A 23627-nucleotide genomic window follows, 5' to 3' on the forward strand; every position below is an offset into this window, starting at 1 on the left:
GAGAAGCTTGCAATAATACTGCAGCCACATAAATTGGGTCAATTGAAGGAGCATTTTGCACTCAATCAGTATTCCTCCGGGGCAGCATGAGGTGCAAAAGACCCAGAGGTTCGGTCTTGCCCATGTTGTTTTGGTATTCACACATGGGCTCGGGGGCAGCAAGCAATATCATGGGAAAAGGTGTTTCCATGTAGCTGGGTATATGTGCAGGAGCTCTTATTTGGTGCACTGGATTATACAATCAAAAAGATGGTAACTAGAGGTATACATCCAAGTCGAGCAGGCAAGGTTTCCAACTGACTCATTGAAATGAAATGTTCATTGACCACGTAACTTGGAATACAAGAGTAGTGCTGAACTCGAAAATGGGGGTAAGATGCCAGTCATTCAGAATAAATACTGCTGTTATATCAAGCTTTCAGGATCATTTACTGTAATCAAGTTAAAAAGAAACATGATATTAAACCAGTAAGCTAAAGGCTTAAATGTTACTTCATTGATGCAGGTAGTTTTGGAAAGCATTTTTAAATATTAAGGGTTGTACCCAACACTGTGAATGTGGAGCTCTACTTACATGATGGGACTACCCTTCATTTCCTTATGTGCCCCCCAAATATGTCTCTAGAGCAGATGTTGAGGGAGGGTGAAGAGCTACAAGGGAGAAGAAAGGAGTAGGAGGAAGTTCAGTTGCCCAAGTGGAAGTCTGTTGTGCAAATGGGATGGCACAGCATTGGAGAGAACCCAAAGTGATATATTCATTATATGTTTTAGTCAGAAAATATAGCTCTTAAGGTATAACAACATTCTGAATGAAAGTGGTAAGGGTTCTATACAACATAGAGGGTTGTATATGATGTAGAGCTAAGGCTGTTCCATTAAGGGCAAGGATTTTTCTTGTGTGATGGAACCTTCTCCTGCTCTCTCTCCCCCCACCCACCGTGTGTCCCTTAAATCTGTTCTGGGGTTTGAGCATGGAGAAGATTTGAGCATGGTGTAGAATGCATATGGGGTAAGGAGACTGAGGCAAGTCCTGTTGTACTAGCAGGAATCCTTTTGCTGGCATTTGCTAGTGAAACAATTTAGCTGAATACAGCTCATAGCACATAAATGATTTCATATACCTACCTACCAACCAAAACACAGTTGACGCGCAACTATTTTTTGGAAAGGCATAAAAGAACGAAACAGGTTAATAATTATATTTAACTGAAGGAATAATATCACACACAGGAATAATGTCATGTGCAGATTTGCTAACCTGAAGTCAAACATTTGTAGTAACAACACCAGCACAAAATATTATCCATAATTTTATCACACATACCAGTGAATGACAGCAATGTGTAAGTACAGTGGTACCTCAGGTTAAGTACTTAATTCGTTCCGGAGGTCCGTTCTTAACCTGAAACTGTTCTTAACCTGAAGCACCACTTTAGCTAATGGGGCCTTCTGCTGCTGCCGCACCGCCGGAACACAATTTCTGTTCTCATCCTGAAGCAAAGTTCTTAACCCAAGGTAATATTTCTGGGTTAGCAAGGTCTGTAACCTGAAGCATATGTAACCCGAGGTATCACTGGTTTACTGTGATGCAAAATTCTACTGTATGTCTAAAAATACAACCAAATGAGAAAAACACAGAAAATAGAAATCTCATTGTTCAGTCTGATATTCTATGATGCATGAAATGGAATAATCAAAAGAATTATCTAGCATATCTGTTGAACTGTAAAAGCAAAACATGTCATTGTGTGATGTCCCTTGGGGACTTGTCCTGTTCAGATTACTGAGATGAAGGCACTGGCAAATCATGAAATTGCTTTAACAATAGAAGTAAAGCAGGTAGGAACTCTGTTGCATAGTTGAAAATTCTAACGTATTTGAAAAAGGTAAAAACAAACAAATCGTCCCCGATAACCTGCCCTTGTCCTTTCTGGATTGGATACCACAGGGCAGTTCCTTCATTGGTTCAGGTTCTATTTAGGTCTGCTTAGAAAGTTTAATAAAAATGGGTACCTGAATTCTATTAGATCTGCGCAAAATCAGGATTAATATTCAAAATTCCAAAGATATATATATATATATATATATAAAAGAATGCAGCCTGCAGTTAGCACCACAACACTTTTACAGTATATATAATACAAGCAGCCAACAGAATTGTGGTGGAAAATCCTTCATTAGGTTACAGTGAACTTTATTATGACTTGGGTTGCAATCCTATATACACACTAACCTTGCTTGGAGTTAAGTCTTATTGAACTCAAAACAAGCTACTCCTGAGCAGACATGCACAGGGTTAGATTGTTAAAACATGTTTCAAAATGTATCTGGCCTTCTTTGTTTTGAGAGGAGCAGTTTGTTTAAATCAATAATGTGGAGCAAAAAATATATTTTTCTGAGAGTTGTGTAGAAAATAAATAGGAAGATAGCCTTTAAACAAACAACAGAAAAGGGACACACAGTTGTTCTACGAAAATATAGCTGAGGAAGGTTGAAACCAGACAAAATTACTATGAACTTAACCCCCTATACAGTGGTACCTCGGGTTACATATGCTTCAGGTTACATACTCTTCAGGTTACAGACTCCACTAACCCAGTAATAGTGCTTCAGGTTAAGAACTTTGCTTCAGGATGAGAACAGAAATCGTGCTCTGGCAGCACAGCAGCAGCAGGAGGCCCCATTAGCTAAAGTGGTGCTTCAGGTTAAGAACAGTTTCAGGTTAAGTACGGACCTCCGGAACAAATTAAGTACTTAACCCGAGGTACCACTGTATATTTGGGGGTGGGGGGGAGAGAATTTGCAGAACCATAGAAGAATGTTACCACCAAATCATAGTGACCTTAGTTTTTCCACTGACCCCATGCCTGTCTCAAGCTGCCTAATCATTTTTCCTATTTGTCCTAACAAAGTACACTAGCAGTAAGAAAAAAATAATATAAATGCCATGCAATGTTCTTATTTAAGCCACAGAAATCTCTTGCTGGAGACCTGAAAGCTGGAAATCTCTTTTTCCCTTCCCCCAATTGTAATGCTGTCAAGTGTCTAATTATGGGAGCTCAAAAACAAAACACAAACTTCAATAGAGTTAGTTTTATATTGGAAAACCAGAATCACCATATGAATAAACCGTACCTGTTTAGAATTCTAATGGAAGACTTTTGGCCTTCACATCGTCCAAGGCTGCTAATTAAAAAGGTAACCTTGAAACGCTTCAGCCAAAAGGCAAAGCCATTCATGTGAGGAAGCTTACAGTGGAACTTGTGGATTCTTGTTGCAGTAGGGAATATGGCCGTATCAAAGCAGTTTAACTCTTTGCAGAAGCAAAGCTTCCATTAAATCAAAATCCTTTGCCTGTGGCATGACATCCAGGGGACCCTGTTGGTCATCAAAACCAATTTACGAATGATCAGTGCTAAATGCTAGATTGCAACACACACACACACACACACACACACACACACGAGAAAGAGAAGCCGACTACCAAACTACAGCTAAGGTTCAGAAGACTGTAAAGTGGTGCAACGACAAATTTTGTTCCTTTAAAATGCACCAGGTTTTGGAGCACAAATGGACTGTCATCAGAGGGACTGCATATCTTGAACACATACCGTAATTTTGAATTAGGAGAGTCAAGGAATTCCGCCCCCCCCCTCAAGTATAGTCACTGCTGAAGAGACATTCATTATATGAAAGACATCAAACTGCTTCTGAATACCTTTTATCTCCTTTATGCTAGGCTCACTTTGGAAGTTTCCTTTTGCTACACTTTCTACTAGGCTGTCTTCTCACCCACCACCCAAGCTGTCTACATTTATGAAACTGAGCTAATTATTAGACACAGATATAGCCTTTGCTATCATGTGCTATCATGTGTACTATTTAGCATTTCTGGTTTAAAGTCTTTTGTACAACAGTGTCAGCAGCACTGACCTAAATTATCAGTTTCCTTTTTTAAGGGAGACAGAATGCCTAGCAAAAATCCGCTGCCTTTCTGCAGCCTAATGCAATATCTGTAGACTCTGGAGAATAAAATCTTTTCTGGATTTTCCTGGTCTCAACCCTCCTCCTCAGCCACCAGGGTTCCTCTTGTCTGCTTTCCCTCCCCAACTAATCTGTTCCCTGCCAGAAGGGGGCATGTCCCCCCAGGGAAGGACCAACAGAGGGCAGTTGCCTCTCTCTCCACCTACACAAAATTCATTGTTTCTGTGCTAGACTTCTCCTTGGAGATGGCAGGCAGAGAAACTCACTTTTTAGGATGTTCCCCCTCCCAGGCTCAGAGGTACTTGCTGGGTCTCTGAGAACAACCAGTTGAGCCTGGGGAGATCTAAGAGAAGCTTTAAGGAAGTCATCACTCAATCCCAAGAGTCAGCTCAATGAAAACCATCCACAGAGGGACTCTGCTGGAAGAGGGATGAAGGAATAGGGGAGAGCCTCTTTCCTCTCAAGTTTCATGCTAGGTCTCTGAGATGCAGAGGTCAAGGGAAAATGTCTTGTTGTGTTATTTACATCAATACCCTCATTTAACATATTAATCGCTGAACATGTAAAATAGGATTAAAAATATGCAAAATTGTTAAAAAGAACGCCCCCGCCAAAAAAAAATCACTCTAATTTTTGCAGCTGGGAAGGAGTGGGAGGAGCAACAAACCGCAACTCACAACTGTTCAGCTGAAGGGACAGGAAGAGGCTGGCTCTGTTTCTAAACCTGCCAGCTGCTCCAAGCTGAGGGAACCCCCATGTCTTGCCTTCTGTTCTGAACTGAGAGGCAGAACCTTGCTATGCTTGTGCAGGCTCCTGCCAAGCTTTGTGTATGGAGCAAGAGTGGGTTTCTCCAGCTGGAACTCAATTCTTGCACCTCTCAGGTGGGCGCCATTGCCATTATGAAAGAACAAGGGGAATAGCACTACCTGCACTGTAGCTCCAGATCTGGAGGAAATCTCAGGTGCATCTCACTCACCAGAGCCTGGCTCCTCCACTTGATGATGAGGACTGGTGAAATTGATCAAGTCATGCTCCCTAAGACACAGCATCTTCATGGGAACTAGCCTTGTGAAAGAGTCACAGATCTTCCTCAAGAAACTAATCCTTTATCTCCCTCAGATTTTACATATTTTACATATTCTTCCCAATCTGGACTCCTATTAAGTGGGCACAAAGATTGCTTAGTTCAACGATATTTTTCTGTCTTGACCTCTCCCTCTCTCTCTCTCTCTCTCACACACACACACCATCTTCAGCAGTTGTACTCATTGTCTGTTACACTTTATCGAATGAGACCCATTCAGCTTCAGACAGTTGTTCACATGTGCATATTTGTCTAACAAGAGGTGTTTTAGTCTATCTGAATCCTTAGAGAAATTTTTTTAATACCCCCCCCCCCAAAAAACCCCTACTGCTGTTGCCCAGATAATTCTGGCTTTTCACCTTTTTTAAGAAACACATCATGGCCAGTGGTGGGCAGGGCGAAATCAAAAGTGGGCATGGTCAAAGTGGGCATGGCTAGAGCTGAGAGTGAATGGGCTGCTCCAAACACTGACAGCTCATGCTCTCAGTCTCTCATTCTAGCCTCTCACCTCCAGCACAGCAATTAGGCTTCAAAAAAGCCTTGCATTGGAGAGGTGCGTGGCTTTATGGGTGAGTGAGCCTGTGGGCCAGAGCACTGTGAACCCCATCCAGTCCACAGAGCAGCAATTTCCCCACCCCTGTTCCACAGCATGTACTCATTTTGTAAATGTTTTAATTTATGTATAAAAAGTGAACCAGCAATTTTGAAGCGCCAATACCTTTTTAAACAGAGCATTTTAAATTATACCCCCAATCAGGGAAGCAATTTCATTCTCTGTGTTTAAAGCATTAAGTAATAGAGAGGCAGCACTCTCAATTTCAACGGAAAATCGTTACAGCCGAAACAGAATTAAGAAATCAAGGCAGCTTAAATGGAAATATGGGGAAAGCAAAATTGCTTAAATCAATTTGGTGATTTGTAGTGTGATGGCACAGGCTAAAGCCTGGACCGTGAGAAGGAGAGGAGGCAAGCAAACCTGCCAAGCCAACCATTCTTTTTTGTTAGCTTCATCACTGCCCCCAAGTGGATATATCTTTTTTCTTCTGGCTGCCTCCACTCAACAGCCCTTTAATCTCTTGGACTTTTAATCCGCCCAACCTACTCCCTGGACTGAGGAGAGTGGTGTGGCATTTAGGTGTGGGGTGAATAAACAAGGCCCAAGAACATTTTTCCCCCCAAACATGTCATGCTTTAACTTAAGGTTTTAGTGAGACGACAAGTTAACAGTTTTTGTTTATTTTAGGGGGGAAACCCTAGGTTTACAGAGTGAGTAGTTACTCATAAGAGCAAATCAATAGAGAAATATGTACCTAGTTAGACCATTTCCCGAACCAAGTCAATAAGTCAACATTTCCACCTCTCAGTTCAGCTTCTAGGTCCCTTTCTGGCCTCTCTGATGCAATGCCCAACTGTGTTTTTTCCACAGCCCTTTCTTCTCCCTCTCTTCAATTGTCATGGCTCTGACGCAACAAGTCAACTACCTTATTTTCTCGCTTGATTCCAAAGCTAATTAGAAAGAGTGTGTTTCCCCTTCATTGCTAGGCTTGTTTGTTTACTTAAAACACTTCTTGCCCACTTTTAATTACTGTATAATCCCAAAGAACGGTAAAACGGAAAGCAACAACGCATAACACATCACAGCAACAACCCTAATTAAATTTCCTGTGCATGAGAACCTCAGCAAAAAGTAACAATTTTATAAGAGGCAAACAAAACACGAAGGAGTGAACAGTTTCATTCCTTCACGTGCAGGACAGTTTAATTTATTACCAGCAATGCTTAGCTGGGTCGCTGAATATACAAATACTAACCATCCATGACAAAGTATGCAGAATTGCTGACCAAATAGTAGATCAGGATAGATCGGCAAATGGAGCATATTATATGAAACAAATTTTTTTAAATAGTAATAGTTCACCTTTTGCCAGCTCTTGCCTTAGTTTCATAACAGCACCGAGGTCACAATCAGCAGTTGCATATGCATGAGGTATGGTGGTTTTAGATTCTGTTAGCCTCTGAGCAATAACTCTTCTAATATTGCTAGCAGGGACTTCAGTGAATGTGCCCTGTAATAAAAATAAAAAATACATTGCACATACTACATTAAAGGAAGACAAGTTCAATGAAATATGCTAATAGCAATAAATAACAAAGTTTGAATTTCAAAACAACATTGATGGTGAAAGCTGGAATGATGTGATCCACCCAGAACCATCTCTGCCATAAGGAAACTTTTCAAATGACCTCTCATCTTTATGAACTCATTACACACTTTTTTATTTTTATACTGTTGACACAAGTGATAGATGCATTTTACTTGAAGGTGTGCTCCTGGCCAGAGCATCTTTGGCTTCCCAAATAGCCCTGCATGTTTTCTGGAGTGTCCATGATAGAGAAGCGATGGAGAGCCGGGGATGCCTTTTTTAACTGCAGAAAAAGAAAAGGACTAGGTGCGGCTGAGGGCCGTGAGGCTCTTTTTAAATTCCCACCAACCCAAGAAAAGGAGGGGAAGGAAGGAAAAAAATGCAGCAGGACCACAGAATTGTAGTTAGAAGGAACCCCGAGGGTCACCTAGTCCAACCCAACGCAATGCAGAAAACTCAATCTAAGTAGATCCTAAGAAATGCAACTCTTTTTAAAATGGGGATGGGTTGCCCACCTTATAAGCTTAACTAATGTAATTTCAACAGTGCTCTCTTGGGGACACTTGTGCATGCTTATCCATGTCCCTGTGGTGGATATATGCAAAATGTTCTGTCTTCTTTCAACTGGGATGTGACAGATTCTAGAATTCGCTCCCTTCTTCTTCCTTGGCATCTCTCGAGTCCAATCTGTATGTGACTATGACAGAAATAGCCCTGTATCTATCTATTCCCCTGACCAGCTATTTGAACGAGATACTGTGATCTGAAGATGAAGAACCCTCTTTGTTACTACAAAGCTTCCTCTTATTTTAACCCACATTACTGTGTTTTGTTTTGACCTGTCTGAAAATTCAAGGGGGGAAGGCAATTCCGCCATAGTTATTACCATGGAAGCAGGTCGACCTGGCACAGAAACAGGTGGAGCCAGAGGACGAGAAGGAGGAAGAGGTGTTGTTGCTGAAGGCACTCCAGGTTGTTGTACAGGGAGTGAAGAAACCACTGGCTTTGCTGCTACAGGTTTCCCTTTCTGCTTCTGCTCTAAAAGCTTGAGGGCATCCCTGTTGTTTAAATGACAAATGCAAACACACTTTAGAATACAGTAAAAGCAGAAACGCAAAACAACCCACACCCCCAAATTAAAAACTAAATCTCTAATGCTAATGAGGTTTGCTGTGAACCCCAACAACTGTTTGAAATATTTGTAAAGTTCTTCTCTTCTTCTTCTTCAAACCAGAGCCACTTCCTGCTCCAAGTAATCCTCAACAATTATGGAAACAGTGGTTCACTAATATGCCAAGTTGTGGTATGGGGAGTGGGGGAAAAGAGCTTTTATCATCTTTCTTCTGCTAAGGCTACCTTTCAATTTTCTTTTTGCCCTCGAGATATATATTTTGAACAAACCACATCCCATGGTGTGATGGGAAGTTAATCCACGAAAACTTCATCACCTTTGAAATCAAATGTGTAACTTGGGTTGGGAGTGAGGGGTTGGCAACACAAAAGCTGAAAACGTGACAAGGCTGTGAGTTAGTACTGCAACAACACCTTAAAAATGTAGCTGGCAGCTGACCTGCTTTTTATATCACAAGACTAAAACTAAAATTAAAAACCCTGGGTGAGAAGACTGTGTGGAAAGTGCTTAATCCAAGATTAGAATTTATGAAATAGGAAACAAACACATTTTTCATTTTGATTTCCTGCGCACGCAAAGTCTCCCTGCCCTGCCAACACCTTTTCTAGACTGCTATTATTCTGTCCAGGGATTATGATGCAATATATACAGAACGTAATCTTCCCACAAGTTTGGTACATGAAATGCTCAGTACAAGGTACAGGTGAAGTTCCATCAGCAAACAACAAATTCTCCAGGGATGTATATGCTTCCAGCCAATGTACTATTGTCATTTTCATGGTTACAGAAGCAGAATCACTTTTTGATTTTTAAAAATCTTACTCCAGTTATTTAAAATGTCTTCAGATATGAAGAATTTAAACAAGTATCCCAAGAAGTTAAAATATTCAAATATGAGTAATTTGGTTTATAACAGATTTTATTAATCCAGTGTACCAAACAGATCTTTCAAATGGTGCTATTTCCACAAGCATCCATGAGGTGGACAGACTGTAGACTGGTGAGATCTCTTTTTATTTACTGAAACACAAAGGTTCAATTGGTGCCTGGTCCAAAACAGTGGCTCAGGAAGGCAGAATTGAGGAATAGGGTTCTTTTTACATGGCTCAGACCAACAATTGGTTTACTGTAACAAATTGAACTTTGAATCCTTTAACACAATTCCCCCCCCCCCACAAATCTATTGCAAATTGTTCAGAGATGAATAACTAAAAGTTGATCAACCTTGTGCTCAGCACTGTTGTATTTCTCATGTATCATGAGAGATTTCTCATCCAGTCAGTCCATACAGCCCCCTCCCCCCCCACTTTACAATTATGGCTGCACATACAGCTACAGTTATTACAGTCAGCCTAATACATTAAATGGAACAGTACCAACTAAACATTATTCTTCCTCTCAGCTATTTCTCGAACTGGTAATATGCAGCTCAAATATCCACTGTACTTTACAAGACACAAGACAATTTAGAAAGTTACTGGCGTATTTAAGGCTTCTAAAAATATGGATTGGATCCAGAATAAGTTGAACGTTGGTCTGCTTCTGGATGAGTCATGTGACCCATGCTGCACTCTCAACGTGGAAGAAGCACTTTTTCTGGGGCAAGAGCATGGAGCAAGAGCGCAGCATCCAAAATGGCCACCACGATCTCACCTGAAGAAACAGGGTGCCCCATTTTTTTCTAGGGCACTTGGGCGGTATGTGCTGGTTTCCTCACCAAAAAATAGGGAGCCATCTTGATGGATATGCAGTCCCTTTCCCCACATCCTTAGGGTGAATTCTCGCTATAGCTAAGGAAATATCTACATTAATGGTGGCTGACAAAGTTTCCCATTTAAATCGTGTCCAAAACCATGTTATATGTTGACATTTCCTTTAAATGTGGTTACAGCAGAAGGGAAAGAACTTGCTTCAGAAAGAGGGAGAGTGAACTCACATTCCCGAGGCTGGTTCCTGAATTCTTAACCATGATTTAGAACAGGCACTCCCAAATTCGGCCCTCCAGATGTTTTGGGACTACAACTCTCATCATCCCTAGCTAACAGGACCAGTGGTCAGGGATGATGGGAATTGTAGACCCAAAACATCTGGAGGGCCGAGTTTGGGGATGCCTGATTTAGAGGAAGTTAACTTTACATCCATACTGGCAAGATTATAACAAAAGCATCATTATTTACCTTTTTGTTTTATCCTCCTTTTCTCTTTAATTGGTGATTTAAAAAGAATACCTAGAAGGAATTCACTGCCTCAGGCTGTGATGATGACTACTAGCTTAGATGACTCTTAAAGATTGGCTTTTTTGCACGTCACGGTAAACCACCATAAATTGTTTGCCATGACTGCAACTGCTGTGCTAGCATATGGAAGAACAAACCATGATTCCAGGCTTAGCATTATATACAGGCACCAAATGGTTACATGCAGTAAGCCTAAAATAAGTCTAGGCTACATATCATGGTTTGTTGGGAGTAAAACAAAAGCCATGATCCCTGGTTAACATTAAAGCTAGAATTGAAGTTTGTTTCCTCCACACACCAGCCCCCAAAGGCTTATTCATGGCAAACTATTAACTATGGTTTCCTGTGACATGTGAAGTGGATCAATGTATCTAACAGATGCTATCAGCAATGGGATTAAATGGAACCTCAATGTTCAGAGGTAATATCAGATACTAGAAGCAAACAACAGAATTGAGGTGCTACTGACCGCAAATAGTAATACACTAGTTAGGATTTTCTGTCATTCATTCTCGTTCTTAAGGCAACCGTACTATTTTCTTATTTTGCACTACAAGACATCATTGGAAATCAAAGCCAGCATATAACTGCATGTGTGAAACCTGTCAGTGGGGAAAAAATAACCTTGTTCCAAGTTACATAGATGCATTTTGGTAGGTAAAGAACAAAAAGAAGCCTAGGGAATTATATTACAGGGTTCATATAATGGAACATTGACTATTTTTAAAGACTGATATAATAAAGCCATAAAATTTTACAGTCTTCAATTTCTTAATTCAAAAAGCCATAACTAGCTTGTGCAGAAAGAGCTTAAATAGCTTAAAATAGCTATTAGGAAATTTATACTGCTAGCTGCATTATTAATAGATTTTTCCTAATTCACAGAGATTTGAAAGTTGTGGTTGAAAGAAGTTTTCACTCTTTCTCATACGATAAAATACCATTATCAACTCTTTCATACCATTACCAGCTTCAGTGACTTTGGAATAATTAACATATTCAAAGCACTATAGAAAATCTTTGTAACAGTAATAAATAATTACAGGGTTCAACAGGACAGGCCATTTGTCAGCCAGAAAAATGCTTAAATGTACTGAAAATTACATATATATCATACATACATCTTCTTTTAGATGCCACAGTACCCCCATAAAATTTAATTGCTTCCTCTGCGACTTGCATAGATAATATATTGCTGCTAGTTATGAATTAATTTATTTGTGACATGCAGTGCTTTAGTTAATAATTATGGGAGCCAATCTGGCTCATTAAAATCAATAGGGGTTTTGCGACTGATTTCAATGAAATATGAACTTCAGCCATAAACTTCTGACCTGGTGTGTGAGCTTCCTTTTCACTATTGTTTAATTTACACAAACAAGTGTCACTTTGCCTTTTATTAGATGTTCTCAAAGTATGCTGTATATAGTTATTTGATCTTTAATATATATATATATATATATATATATATATATATATATATATGCTATAATAGGTTGTAGATAGATCCTTATCACTGGAGGAAATGTGGTTATAGCCCAACACTTGGGGTATAAAAAAATACAATTCATATTCCAATTTTGCATATAAGCTGGTTTCCAGGATTTCTTGGTTTGTGATGCAAAAAGAGCAAAGGTATGTTTTAACGGGACAGAAACTGCTTCCGCTAAACTGTATAGAGGTTAGAACAAACAGACAATGTATATATTTCCAAATAAAGGTAAAAGCCAGTATTATTAAAACCAAATACAGGTTCATGCTAGTAAAGATTTTGTGGTAATTGACCAATGAATCCTTTATATGGAATCCAGATCCATTTCCACAATTAATTTGCAAGATAGAATGCAAGGGATTTAGCTACTTTAACTGGTTAAGATGTCACGGCCTATAAAAATTGTGTCTTGCTGCCACCTGCAGTTCTGAAAAGAACCAGACTGGGAATTATCGAGCCAAATACTGTCAGTAAGATTAGCAGAATAGTGTGAACAGAACAACTAAGAGGGTTCTTTGCAGGTAGTGCTTTTTCCTAGGGGTACTCAAGGGGCAAGCAGTTCTGGCACCTTATTTTCTAGAAGAAAAGCACTGCTTGTAGGGCCACGGCTTCAACTGGACTCTGAATTTCTTCTCAAAGCTACATAAGCAGGTTTCAGTTTGGATGCCAGGCTAGCACTGATCCTGAAATTTCTGCACTGGCTGCCAGTGAACTACCGAGCCCAATTCAAAATGTTAGCTAGTGTACCAAGTGTTAACGGTTTTGGGACTCAAGAACCTAAGAAAGCATCTCCCCCATGTCAACCATCTTGGGCCCCACAATCGGTAGGGGCCTATTGGTGGTGCTCTAGCAGCTGCGCTGTTGGCAATGACCTACAGCAGTGCCTTCTTGGTGGTAGTTCCCCGTTCATGGAGTGCCCTGCCTGGTGAGGTGTGTCTCTCTCCCTCATTATTGACTTTCAGGAGAAAATTTAGAGATTTGATGGCTGATAAGTATAGGTATTTGATGGCTGATAAGATACTGGCCACGGCAATTCTGAAATTAGTAACTGTGAGGGGATGCGATGGCTTTGAAATATTCTAAATTGTTTTAAAATATGTTTTTTAAAAATAAAAATTATTTAACATTGTATTTTTTTAACATTTGGATGTCTGCTGCCCTGGGCCCCTTTGGGAGGAAGGACATTATACAAATCCAATAATAAAAAAAGATAGATTTCCCAAGCCGAAGTTAAGTCACCTTCAAGACAGAAAACTGCTGAGGTGATATCTCCCACATGGCAGGTCCATCTTTACACAATTCACTAGTTTCCCCTCTGGCTTCCACACAAGTAGTCATTTTACTGACTAACTACAGCTGCCATGGAACATTCAGTCTCCTTGGCAGCTACGGCCAATAACATTCAGCAATCCAACTACCGGCATAAAGACCATGAACTGCAATCTGTAAATAACATTCAGGCAGCAGGCAGTTGTCATGTGCACACTGAATGTTACTTCTATGCACAGAACTGCTGATTCATGCATGTTTAGGGACTCACTTCCAAGCAGGCAACTTTGCCCATAGTTCATTTATTTTAGGATTTATTTATTTTTCCTACTGAAAAGGGTTTACCGAAAGCATAAGGGTTGCCTAACCCATCCAAGTAAGTTTTTTTTATCGCTCTCTCACATACAAGAGATCCATGTTTACTTGTTCCTTGCAATACAACTCAAAGCAGATGTGAGAGCAAAGTTGGAAGAATGAACAGCCCTTCTGAATTTGGCAGGTTTCCAAACAGCATGGTACATACATATTATGTAGAAACACACCTGCCCCTATTTTTAATATTCAAATATCCACAAATATCACCTGCATTCATATTAAGACTATGGCCAGACTCCAAAGAACTGTGCAACTAATTTCACACACACACACAAGGGACTTTTGGCTTGTGTCTTTCAAGTCGCAGATCCCTGTGCCGTAGCTCAAAACTTAGGAAACTTTGAATTTGTGATACAGCTGGCATGGGGAGGCTATTAAAAGTGTAAAAAGCAAACTAACTAGCCAAGCTCAAAACCTTGGCTGCACCTATAGTAGCTTTCTAAGATCCTAGTCCATATTTTTTCCTTTAATATAGGAATTGGGTTTTTTCAATTATGTAAACACTGGATAGCTAATCAAATAAAATGAAAAGTGCCAAAATTACTAAATAAAGTAATGCTGCCTAATCAAACAGAGGAAACAATGGACATACCGTATTTTTCCATCTATAAGACTATATTTTGGGGGACTCCAATTTAAGAAAATGGGGGGAGATGGTCCCCGTGTATAAGACGCCCCCAAATTTTGGACATTATTTTTTTAGGGGGGGGGGAAACCCTAGTCTTATACACAGAAAAATACAGTAATAATCCAGCTAAAACACTTCAAGGTATTCCAAGTCACAAATGAATGCATATATGGGAAAAGTTCAAGTCTTTGATTGCTCAGGGATTTTGAACAGGGTATCAATAGAAGAATTGTATGCTTAATTCCCAGATACTACCCCGGGAAATGGCTCAAATACACAGGATATATGTACTGCCATTCCTTTGAGTTTTGAAAAGAGTAGCCAAGGCAAAAAATAATTGCTGAATGTATCATCTACAGAATTTGAGTCTTTTGTTTGTCAGTAATGCCCACATGCTATACTGATAGTAACCACCATTATGAAAATAATTGCAGACAGCTTATGCAATTACGCAGCTTTGTATACTACATAAAACACTCGACTGTCCAGTAAACATAAAAGTTAATTGGGTAACAACATGCTAATAGGGAAACCTGAAAGAGGAACAAGAACAAGATTTGATGGCAGCAATGATTAATCAAGGTTTATGGTAAGTGCCAATGTGAATATATATTTGTAAGCATTGCAGTACTTTCCAGGACAATGATACAACCCACCACATTATGTGTGATGAATTGCACTTAATACTGAAACCGGATGGCACTGGATATATATTTCAATCTTTTAAATTTCTTGCATTCAAGAGATCTACAGAATAATAAATAAACAAGTTATACTGCAAACAGGCACTTGCCTTGCTGCCTTCAACTAGTAAGCCTGACAAAGCAGTAATAATTTCATTTAAAAAATGTCTGAGAACCCCTGTTCTGTGATAGTTTCACACCAGAAGTATCAGGGCTGGCCCAATACATTTTGTAGCCTGAGGTGAAGTAACCAATGACATTTCCCACCAATCTACAAGTCAAGAACTGAGGGTCAGCCAGGTTATTTTGGCATCTGAGCTAGCAAACGTCATGAACACCTTTTCTCCCATCCTGGCATTAAAAATACAATAATAATAAAATTAACAACTTGTTGCCCTTTCATGACACCTGAAATGTGTTGCCCGAGATAGCTGCCTCACTGTACCTATTAGTAGTGCCAGCCCTGAGAAACATCTACTCTGAATCAGAAAGAACCATGTACAGAAATACTGTACAGATACTGTACAGAAATAGCATCAGTTGCATTTCACTGTACAGTAGCTCCTTGGGTAACGTAAACTTCAGGTTGCAAAAGCAGCAACCCTGGAAGTGTTTCGCCGTGCGCATGTGCAGAACCGGTCTACTGCCACGCGTGCATGTGCAGAAGCAGCTTATCACCGTGCGCACATGCGCAGAAGCAGTCTACCACCACACGCATGCGTATAACAGTGATCCTCAGGTTGAGAAAATCTCGGCATCCGGTCGGACCTCCAGAACGGATCCTGTTTGCAACCGGAGGTACCACTGTATCTCCATGGAAAGGAACCACTGTATCTCCATGGAAAGGAACCCTAGAGCATTTATCGGTAATTCAGTTCTAAGGGCAATATCCAATGCCTTTGTTCCATAAGCCCAGGCATAGGCAAACTCGGCCCTCCAGGTGTTTTGGGACTACAACTCCCATCATCCCTAGCTAACAGGACCAGTGGTCAGAGATGATGGGAGTTGTAGTCCCAAAACATCTGGAGGGCCGAGTTTGTCTATGCCTGGATTAGCACAACGCCTGATGTTTGTGCAGTATAACATTCCCCTCTCCCCTCTCTTCATGTGCTCCCTACATCTGCTGGGATTTGGGAAGAGTGCAGGGCACATGCCCAGCAAAGTTTCGTTGCCCAAGCATAAATCCTTGAACTAATGGGACATGAGACTTTGCAGTACTTTGGATGCAAGCCTTAGCTGCATGGCATATATTTTCCCAACCAACATTCATTCAAATCTGTTTATCCAAAAAAATTTCATACACTTTTTAAAAAACAACTATGAGTGAATGTGTCCCTCTTTTTTACCACAATTTAGTAATTTTACAGTGATGATTTAAGCAGCAAACTCCTCTTTCAAATGGGCTATTCCAAGACAATTTATTCTGTTAAAAGAAATAATAAAGGTAGGTGTTGGCATGTGTGTGTTTTAAAGGCATTTCTCTAGCTGCAAACTTTCCCTCTACTCCTCTGGCAAAATCTGTGGTACATCTCCATGGCTACTAGGAAAAGTTAATTAGATATCTTTGTGACCTAGAGGGTTCCCACCTGCCACGAACTACTTACATACCATAATTTACAGTTACACTTACATAATGACTAAGCTTCCTGATAATGAGCTGCTATTACAAATGATATAACATCCACACAGCTCACTGTTCTGTCTAAATCAGGTCACAATGTGAACGAAGCACAAGCTGTGCTGCTTCTCATTGTTGTTTGTTTTAATATATAATTTCCTAAACCATTTAAATCTAGGTCTTGACTTGGTATAGGTCTATAACAGTATAGGCAGACTATTCTTTCTAAGGTAGGGGGAAAGCAGCCTTCAAGCAGAGGTTGGATGGCTGCCCATCAGGGATTCTATAGCAAAAGATATCTACAGTGGTACCTCTGGTTACAAACTTAATTCGTTCCGCAGGTCCATTCTTAACCTGAAACCGTTCTTAACCTGAGGCACCACTTTAGCTAATGGGGCCTCCTGCTGCCGCCGTGCTGCCGCCGCACAATTTTTGTTATCATCCTGAGGTAAAGTTCTGAACCCGAGGTACTACTTCCGGGTTAGCGGAGTCTGTAACCCGAAGTGTTTGTAACCCGAGGTACCAGAAGGCCTTCGAGAAACTGTTCCATCCAAGTTATGTAATTTCTGTCTACTTGAAAAATCTCAATAAATTCAAAACCAAAACCAAAGCATTATACAGTGGTACCTTGGGTTACAGATGCTTCAGGTTACAGACTCCACTAACCCATAAATAGTATCTCGGGTTAAGAACTTTGCTTCAGGATGAGAACAGAAATCGCATGGCGGCGGCAGCAGGAGGCCCCATTAGCTAAAGTGGTACCTCAGGTTAAGAACAGTTTCAGGTTAAGAATGGACTTCCGAAACGAATTAAGTTCTTAACCTGAGGTACCACTGTAATTCATCTGCTACTAATCTATTGATCACACAGGTTTCAATATCAGAAACTGCTTAATCGGGACATCAGAATCTTTTGTGGCTGTGGAATGTGTGATGCATAAACTAGTGGCCAAAATTTTGTGAAACCTTTTGGGAAAAGTGTATTTCTGAGGTTTGATGGCTCATAACACCACCATTTTTTTTTTAGTAATGTCATAAAATTATATATCAATGGGAAGATAATTTAGTGAAGAATATAATGCAATAAAGTTTGTTCAATTATCTGTACTCTATCAAAAGTTATAGCCAAATAACTAGAAAAAGGAAGCACAACTTGCTTAGGTTGATAAGCAGTAGTTTTCCTTCACTTGAATGTAGCCAATGTGCACGAGTGTTTAGAGAGCCAATCAGGTGTTAAAAAGGTAAAGGGACCCCTGACCATTAAGTCCAGTCACAGATAACTCTGGGGTTGCAGCGCTTATCTTCTTTACTGGCCGAGGGAGCCGGCATTTGTCCGCAGTTTTTCCAGGTCATGTGGCCAGCATGACTAAGCCGCTTCTGGAGCAACCGAACACCAAAACCAGAGCAGCGCACAGAAACGTCGTTTACCTTCCTGCTGGAGCGGTACCTATTTATCTACTTGCACTTTGACATGCTTTCAAACTGCTAGGTTGGCAGGAGCAGGGACCGAACAACGGGAGCTCACCCCATCATGGGGATTCGAACAGCCGACCTTCTGATCAGCAAGCCCAAGGCTCTGTAGTTTAGACCACAAATCTGAGAAATACACTTTTCCCAAAAGGTTTCCACAATTTTGACCACTAGTGTACATTGAGCTCCACTACCCACAAGTCCTTTCCCATTCATGCCAACTGAGTTAGATGTTAGTCCTTTCCTGTCAAGACTCTAGACCTAGCAACTCCAGCCCTTGCCTGCTCACTTCCTCCTATATGAGGTTTTGCTGCAGTCTGCTTTTCTCTTTCATCCTTCCTTTCTTCTACCACACATATATACCAATATATTTCAGAGTTCAAATATGCCACAATCTAATAACAATCGGAAAATCATCCTAAAATAGCTTCCAATACCTGTTTCATTGGACATCAAATCAGTCTCAACATTTACCTAGTATTGATCCTTCCTCCAAAAAAAGTTTGAGGAAGAAATATAGAAATAAAGGAAGAAAGGGGTGAACAGATGCCATACTCTTTAGTGAAGATGCTTCGAGGACCTGAAGGTGTGCAACCACTTGCATCAAGTCCATGTGTCTCCAGAATGTTGCGAGCAGCAGGACTTAACCGAAACCTACAGACAAAGCAAAAACTGCATTAAAAAGGCACATATTTAAAAACCTGTCAGTTTTGGTAAAGGAGTTTATACACCATCATCCTATATTCTAATTCTGAACCAAGCCTTTGTATGCTCTCACTTTTGTAGTCAAAATGACAACAGGCCACACACAGTATCAGGAGACTTGTGGTAACCCTGAAGTTAGTAGAAGTAAAAAAATAAAATAAAATAAAAAATACAGGACAGCCAGAATATTAAACAACTGTCAGGGAACTGCCATTAGGGCCAGAGGGAGAGAGCGGGCTCCGGAGGTGTCCCAGAGAGCATCCCGGGATGGGGAGAGGCAGCCCATCTTCTGGGGAAGAGAATCAGCATAGCACCAATGGAGAAGGGGGGCAGATGGGGGAAGCGGCGAGGCGGTCCCATGACTCCTTGCCAGGGACCAGCGGGGAGAGTAAGGGTCTTCCGCTGCCTACACCCTCCTTGCGCAAAAGGCTTCCGCGCAGGGAGAGTAGGAGGAGACTAGGCGTCAAAGAGCTTCTTTGCTGGAAGAAGTTCAAGAAACGCCCACTGACAGATTCTGCCAGCGATTGAGACAGCCATGGGTGAGTGGCTGTCCGGACAGAAAAGGTTCACTCAGGCAACCCAGCCAGGTGTTGCACCGGTTTACGCACGAGCAACCCCTAGAACCATTACAACAACATATTTAAGAACGTAGCATCTAAAAAGAAGCACATTTGATTATCCTGTTGCATACATATAAATGAACTTTAGAAATCCACCAATACCTGGATGATCTATGTATCTGTGGACCTTATTTCCAGACTAATGGCTCTTTCTCTTATTGCCAAGAAACTATCAAGTTGTACAGCTCTAGCTATGCATAATTTTGAATGCTTAGAAGTTGATTGTTTTCACATACACAACTGAAGATTATACCAACAAAAAAAATGACCAAAACACTCTACACATGAAAAATAAGTTGGTGGGTATATCTCCCATCACAACCATATAACTGAGATTCTGAAATGTGTTTAATGGAAGAAAAAATAATCACGGGGAACACTCTTTCCAAGAGCGTTGCTGAGAATCAGACCAGACAATACTCGGCTAAATGGACCAACGGTCTGACTCAATATACAGCCCTACAGAAAAGTTAAATCCTTTCGTCTCCAAGCAAATCCAAAAAGACATGGGGCCCTTTACCTCAAGGACCTCCTTGACATTAAAGGGTTCCCCATCATGCAGAATGTCACAAGCTCAACTACAGTATAACTGGTCACTTATTTCAATGCTTTATTTCAGCATTGCTCATTACATTCTGAAGTGAAGGATGACTGTCAAGTCTTCCAATGTTATGACACAAGTATCGGAAGGTCTACAACCGCAGCAGTTTTCCTCATTTCTTCTGCTTTGTGTAATATCTTGCCTGATGAAGAGTTCTGAAATCATGTCACTATTTTGTGACATTTTGTTTGGTCCTAATAAAGATATTACCTAACTCTGGCTTTCGGAGAGGTTTTTTTATTCTTATGGACCGACATGGTTCCCTTTGCTTTTTATACAGCTAGTACTGCTAATACCATTGCTATCACTGAAAGTTCACAGGGGTATTAAAACTGGTCTCTTACCTCCATGCTTTAACCAAGGTTTGTTGGTTAAAGATTCCTGCATCTTCATCCAAAAGCACTACAGTAGTAACCCTCTGGTTACGTAAACTTCGGGATGCAAAAGCGGCAAACCCAGAAGTATTTTACCGGGTGTTGCCATGTGTGCATGTGCAGAAACAGTCCTCAGGTTGCAGAAACCTCGGGATCCGACTGGACCTCCGGAACGGATCCTGTCCACAACCGGAGGTACCACTGTATTTTTCTCTTTTGTATAGCATGCAAATCTACAGGCGTAATCACTCTTTTTGCCATAGCTTTGCAGCAGTATTAAGGGCACTGAATTTGGTTGTCATCAAACGCTAACTTTTTGTTGGGCATGATCAAAAAGTGAAAGCCTTGGCTCAAAAGTATGCAGAAACTCACTGTAGCTTTCCAGGATGGTGTTCCACTTTATGGGCCAATGTTACTGAAGGAGTGGGAGGTGGGGCTGCTGCTGCTGCTGCTGGCACAGCAATGCTCGTTTCAGTTGGTATTTCAACTTGCTTCCAGTCTTGTCCTTCGTCCACTAGCAAGGCGATTAGTTGACCCAAACGCACATTTCTGCTTCCTTCTTCCTTCTGAAAATGGATGGGGGTGGTGGTAGAGAAATCAGGTTGATGTCTACAAGCACACACCTGTAACTAATGTAAATGTTTTATAGTTGGGAAAGAGAAATATGCTCCCCTGCACCCACTCAGCAGCTTCACCAGCCCAACCACTTCTTCTAAGGGGCTAGGACTGCCTAGTCCTGCAGGATATCTAGCAGAAGGTTTAACGCTAAAAGTTAAATACAAGCCCATGAAAGAACCAGAGTATTTTTTAGCAGCCAACCTGGAGGCTCATATTCTAGTTAGCATAACTATGCCATGCTCCTGAAGCCAACAGAGGCTCATATTCTAGTTAGTATAACTATGCCATGCTCCTGAAGTTAGTTGCAGAAGCTGTAGCATAGACACAAAGCAAACTATTTCACACTGCAATTCTAAGCATATGTATCCAATCAAACTCATCTCAAGTCTCCTACTGATTACAGTGAGACTTGCTCCCAATAGGACTGCACGGTCAGAAACATGCTGTACTGAGGTAAATATGCTCAGCAAATAGTAAACATGCTTACTGACATTGTCCCCAGAAACAGATAAGGTGACAAACCTGTGTCTGGGCTATACCATTTCAAAATGATGATGGAGATTCACATGAGTGAATGCTCAGAATTCTTAGTGTTCAGAATGACTGTAATTATAAGCTGTATTAATTAAGCCACAAAAAGAAGAGGAGGATATGGAAAAGGGGAGGGAACAGATGCCAGGATGTTCCATATTTTCCCATTTAATAAGATTTGCTTTCTAACCAGGTGATAGGGGGTGCGCAGGGGATTTTTTTGTGAACAGAAATTCACATATTTGGTTATCACAAACAAACACTGTACTGTTTGCATAAGAAGCAACTAAAAAGGGCACATCTTACATCATGCTTCAAGCAGGCATTTTCTTGCTTGGTTTCTTCCTTAACTAGCCTGGCTGCTATTTCATATCCTTTTCACACATTGGGCTATCTTTGAAACTCATTTGCAAAACACGCTTAAGCAAACTATTTCAGCTCACTACAAGTTCAGTATCAGGACCAGTGATGTGATAAGAATTTACACAAGGGACTGCACATCATAACACTGCCTTAATGGGATTTTAATGTGCAACATTATTAGACTTTATAATAGTGTTTTAAATGCAGCCTCAGTGTAAGATATGCTGACAGAAGGGCTTCTGCATATGACTTTGCTTGGTTAAGACTGTTCTCCACTCTGCTACACCCCTTTTTCTCCCCCAATGTATTTACCAATAGCGGGAAAGAAGAACAGAAAAACAAGAAATACCCTTCATTTCAATGAACACATTTCTCAACTTGTTCAATCTGTACTGCATTATAAAAACCCATCATACTGACAATACAAAAGGTCTCCTCCTCATTACCAGCTGCAAAAGTATTACTTCCAGACACAGAGCAGCTTCTGTTAAAATAAAATTCTTCCGTCAAAAAGCATTACAAAAACATTTAAAAAACAGATGCTTGGTGGACTAGCAAATCAATCACATTCTGATGCCAACAGGCCTAACAAGCACATTTGAATACAAATAAGTTATCCTCATAAGCGTATTTTATATACATGTGTATGAGTACAGTGGTACCTCGGGTTACAAACGCTTTGAGTTACAAACCCTTCAGGTTACAAACTCTGCTAACCCAGAAGTAGGTGCTCCGGGTTGTGAGCTTTGCCCCAGGATGAGAACAGAAACCATGTGCCAGCGGCACGGTGGGAGAGGGAGGCCCCATTAGCAAAAGTGCACCTCAGGTTAAGAACAGTTTCGGGTTAAGAATGGACCTCCAGAACGAATTAAGTTCGTAACCCGAGATACCACTGTACACATATTGTGGGATCAATTGATTTGTAAACCCATTTCAACTAAGAGCATAAAAAGAGCCTGATGGATCAGGCAAACAGCCCATTAACTCAGCATACTGTTTTTGCAATGGTCACACAGATGCTTTTGGGAAACCAACAAGTGGGATCAAAGCACAAGAGAACTCTTCCCCTCCTGTGGTTCCCAGCAGCTGGTATTCAGAAGCATACTGCCTACAACAGCGGAGGCAGACAACAGCCATTATGGCTAGAAGTCGCCGATAGCCTTATCCCCCATTAATTTGTCCAATCCTTTCCAATATGGTGGCCACCAATGCCACCTATGGAAGCGAGTTCCACAGTTCAACTATGAGCTGCATAAAAGTGTACAGCTAAAACCTTTCACCATAGAGGAGTCCCCTTAATCATTTCAGTGACTCTTTTCTGAAGCTTTTCCAAAATCCTTTTAGAGGGAAAGCGAACAGAATTGTACACAATATTCCAAATGCGGTTGCTCCTCAGATTTGTATAATGGCACTGCAATATTGACAGTTTTATTTTCAATTCCTTTCCTAACGATCGCTAGTGTGGAAATCGTCAATTTCCCAGCTGCTGCTCTCTGGGTCAACATCTTCATTAAGGTATCCACTGCAATCCAAGGTCTTGTTTCCGGTTAGTCACTGCCAGATTCGACCCCATGAAGGTATATGTGAAATTGAGATTTTTCTGCGCCAACATGTATCATTTGAAGCTTGCTTACACTGATGTCTCTCAGAGCCAATCAGCTGATGGACCCTAAGAAACATTGCCTTTACAAAACCACTTG

General features: G+C 40.8%; 1 protein-coding gene across 2 annotated transcripts in view; it reads right to left on the bottom strand.

Moving 5' to 3' along the window:
- PDHX (pyruvate dehydrogenase complex component X) overlaps positions 1 to 23627 on the bottom strand; it is a 51682-nt gene that overhangs the window by 13019 nt on the left and 15036 nt on the right. For both annotated transcript variants that reach the window (XM_079951934.1, XM_079951935.1), the window contains exons 4-7: positions 20788 to 20981; positions 18671 to 18769; positions 8099 to 8270; positions 6987 to 7134 (exon numbers count right to left, since the gene is read on the bottom strand). In XM_079951934.1, the coding sequence (XP_079808060.1) occupies positions 6987 to 7134; positions 8099 to 8270; positions 18671 to 18769; positions 20788 to 20981 (613 nt within the window). The remainder of the gene's footprint in view (positions 1 to 6986; positions 7135 to 8098; positions 8271 to 18670; positions 18770 to 20787; positions 20982 to 23627) is intronic.

Source organism: Podarcis cretensis (genome assembly GCF_951804945.1).
Source record: "Podarcis cretensis genome assembly, chromosome: 1".
Taxonomy (NCBI): Eukaryota; Metazoa; Chordata; class Lepidosauria; order Squamata; family Lacertidae; genus Podarcis; species Podarcis cretensis.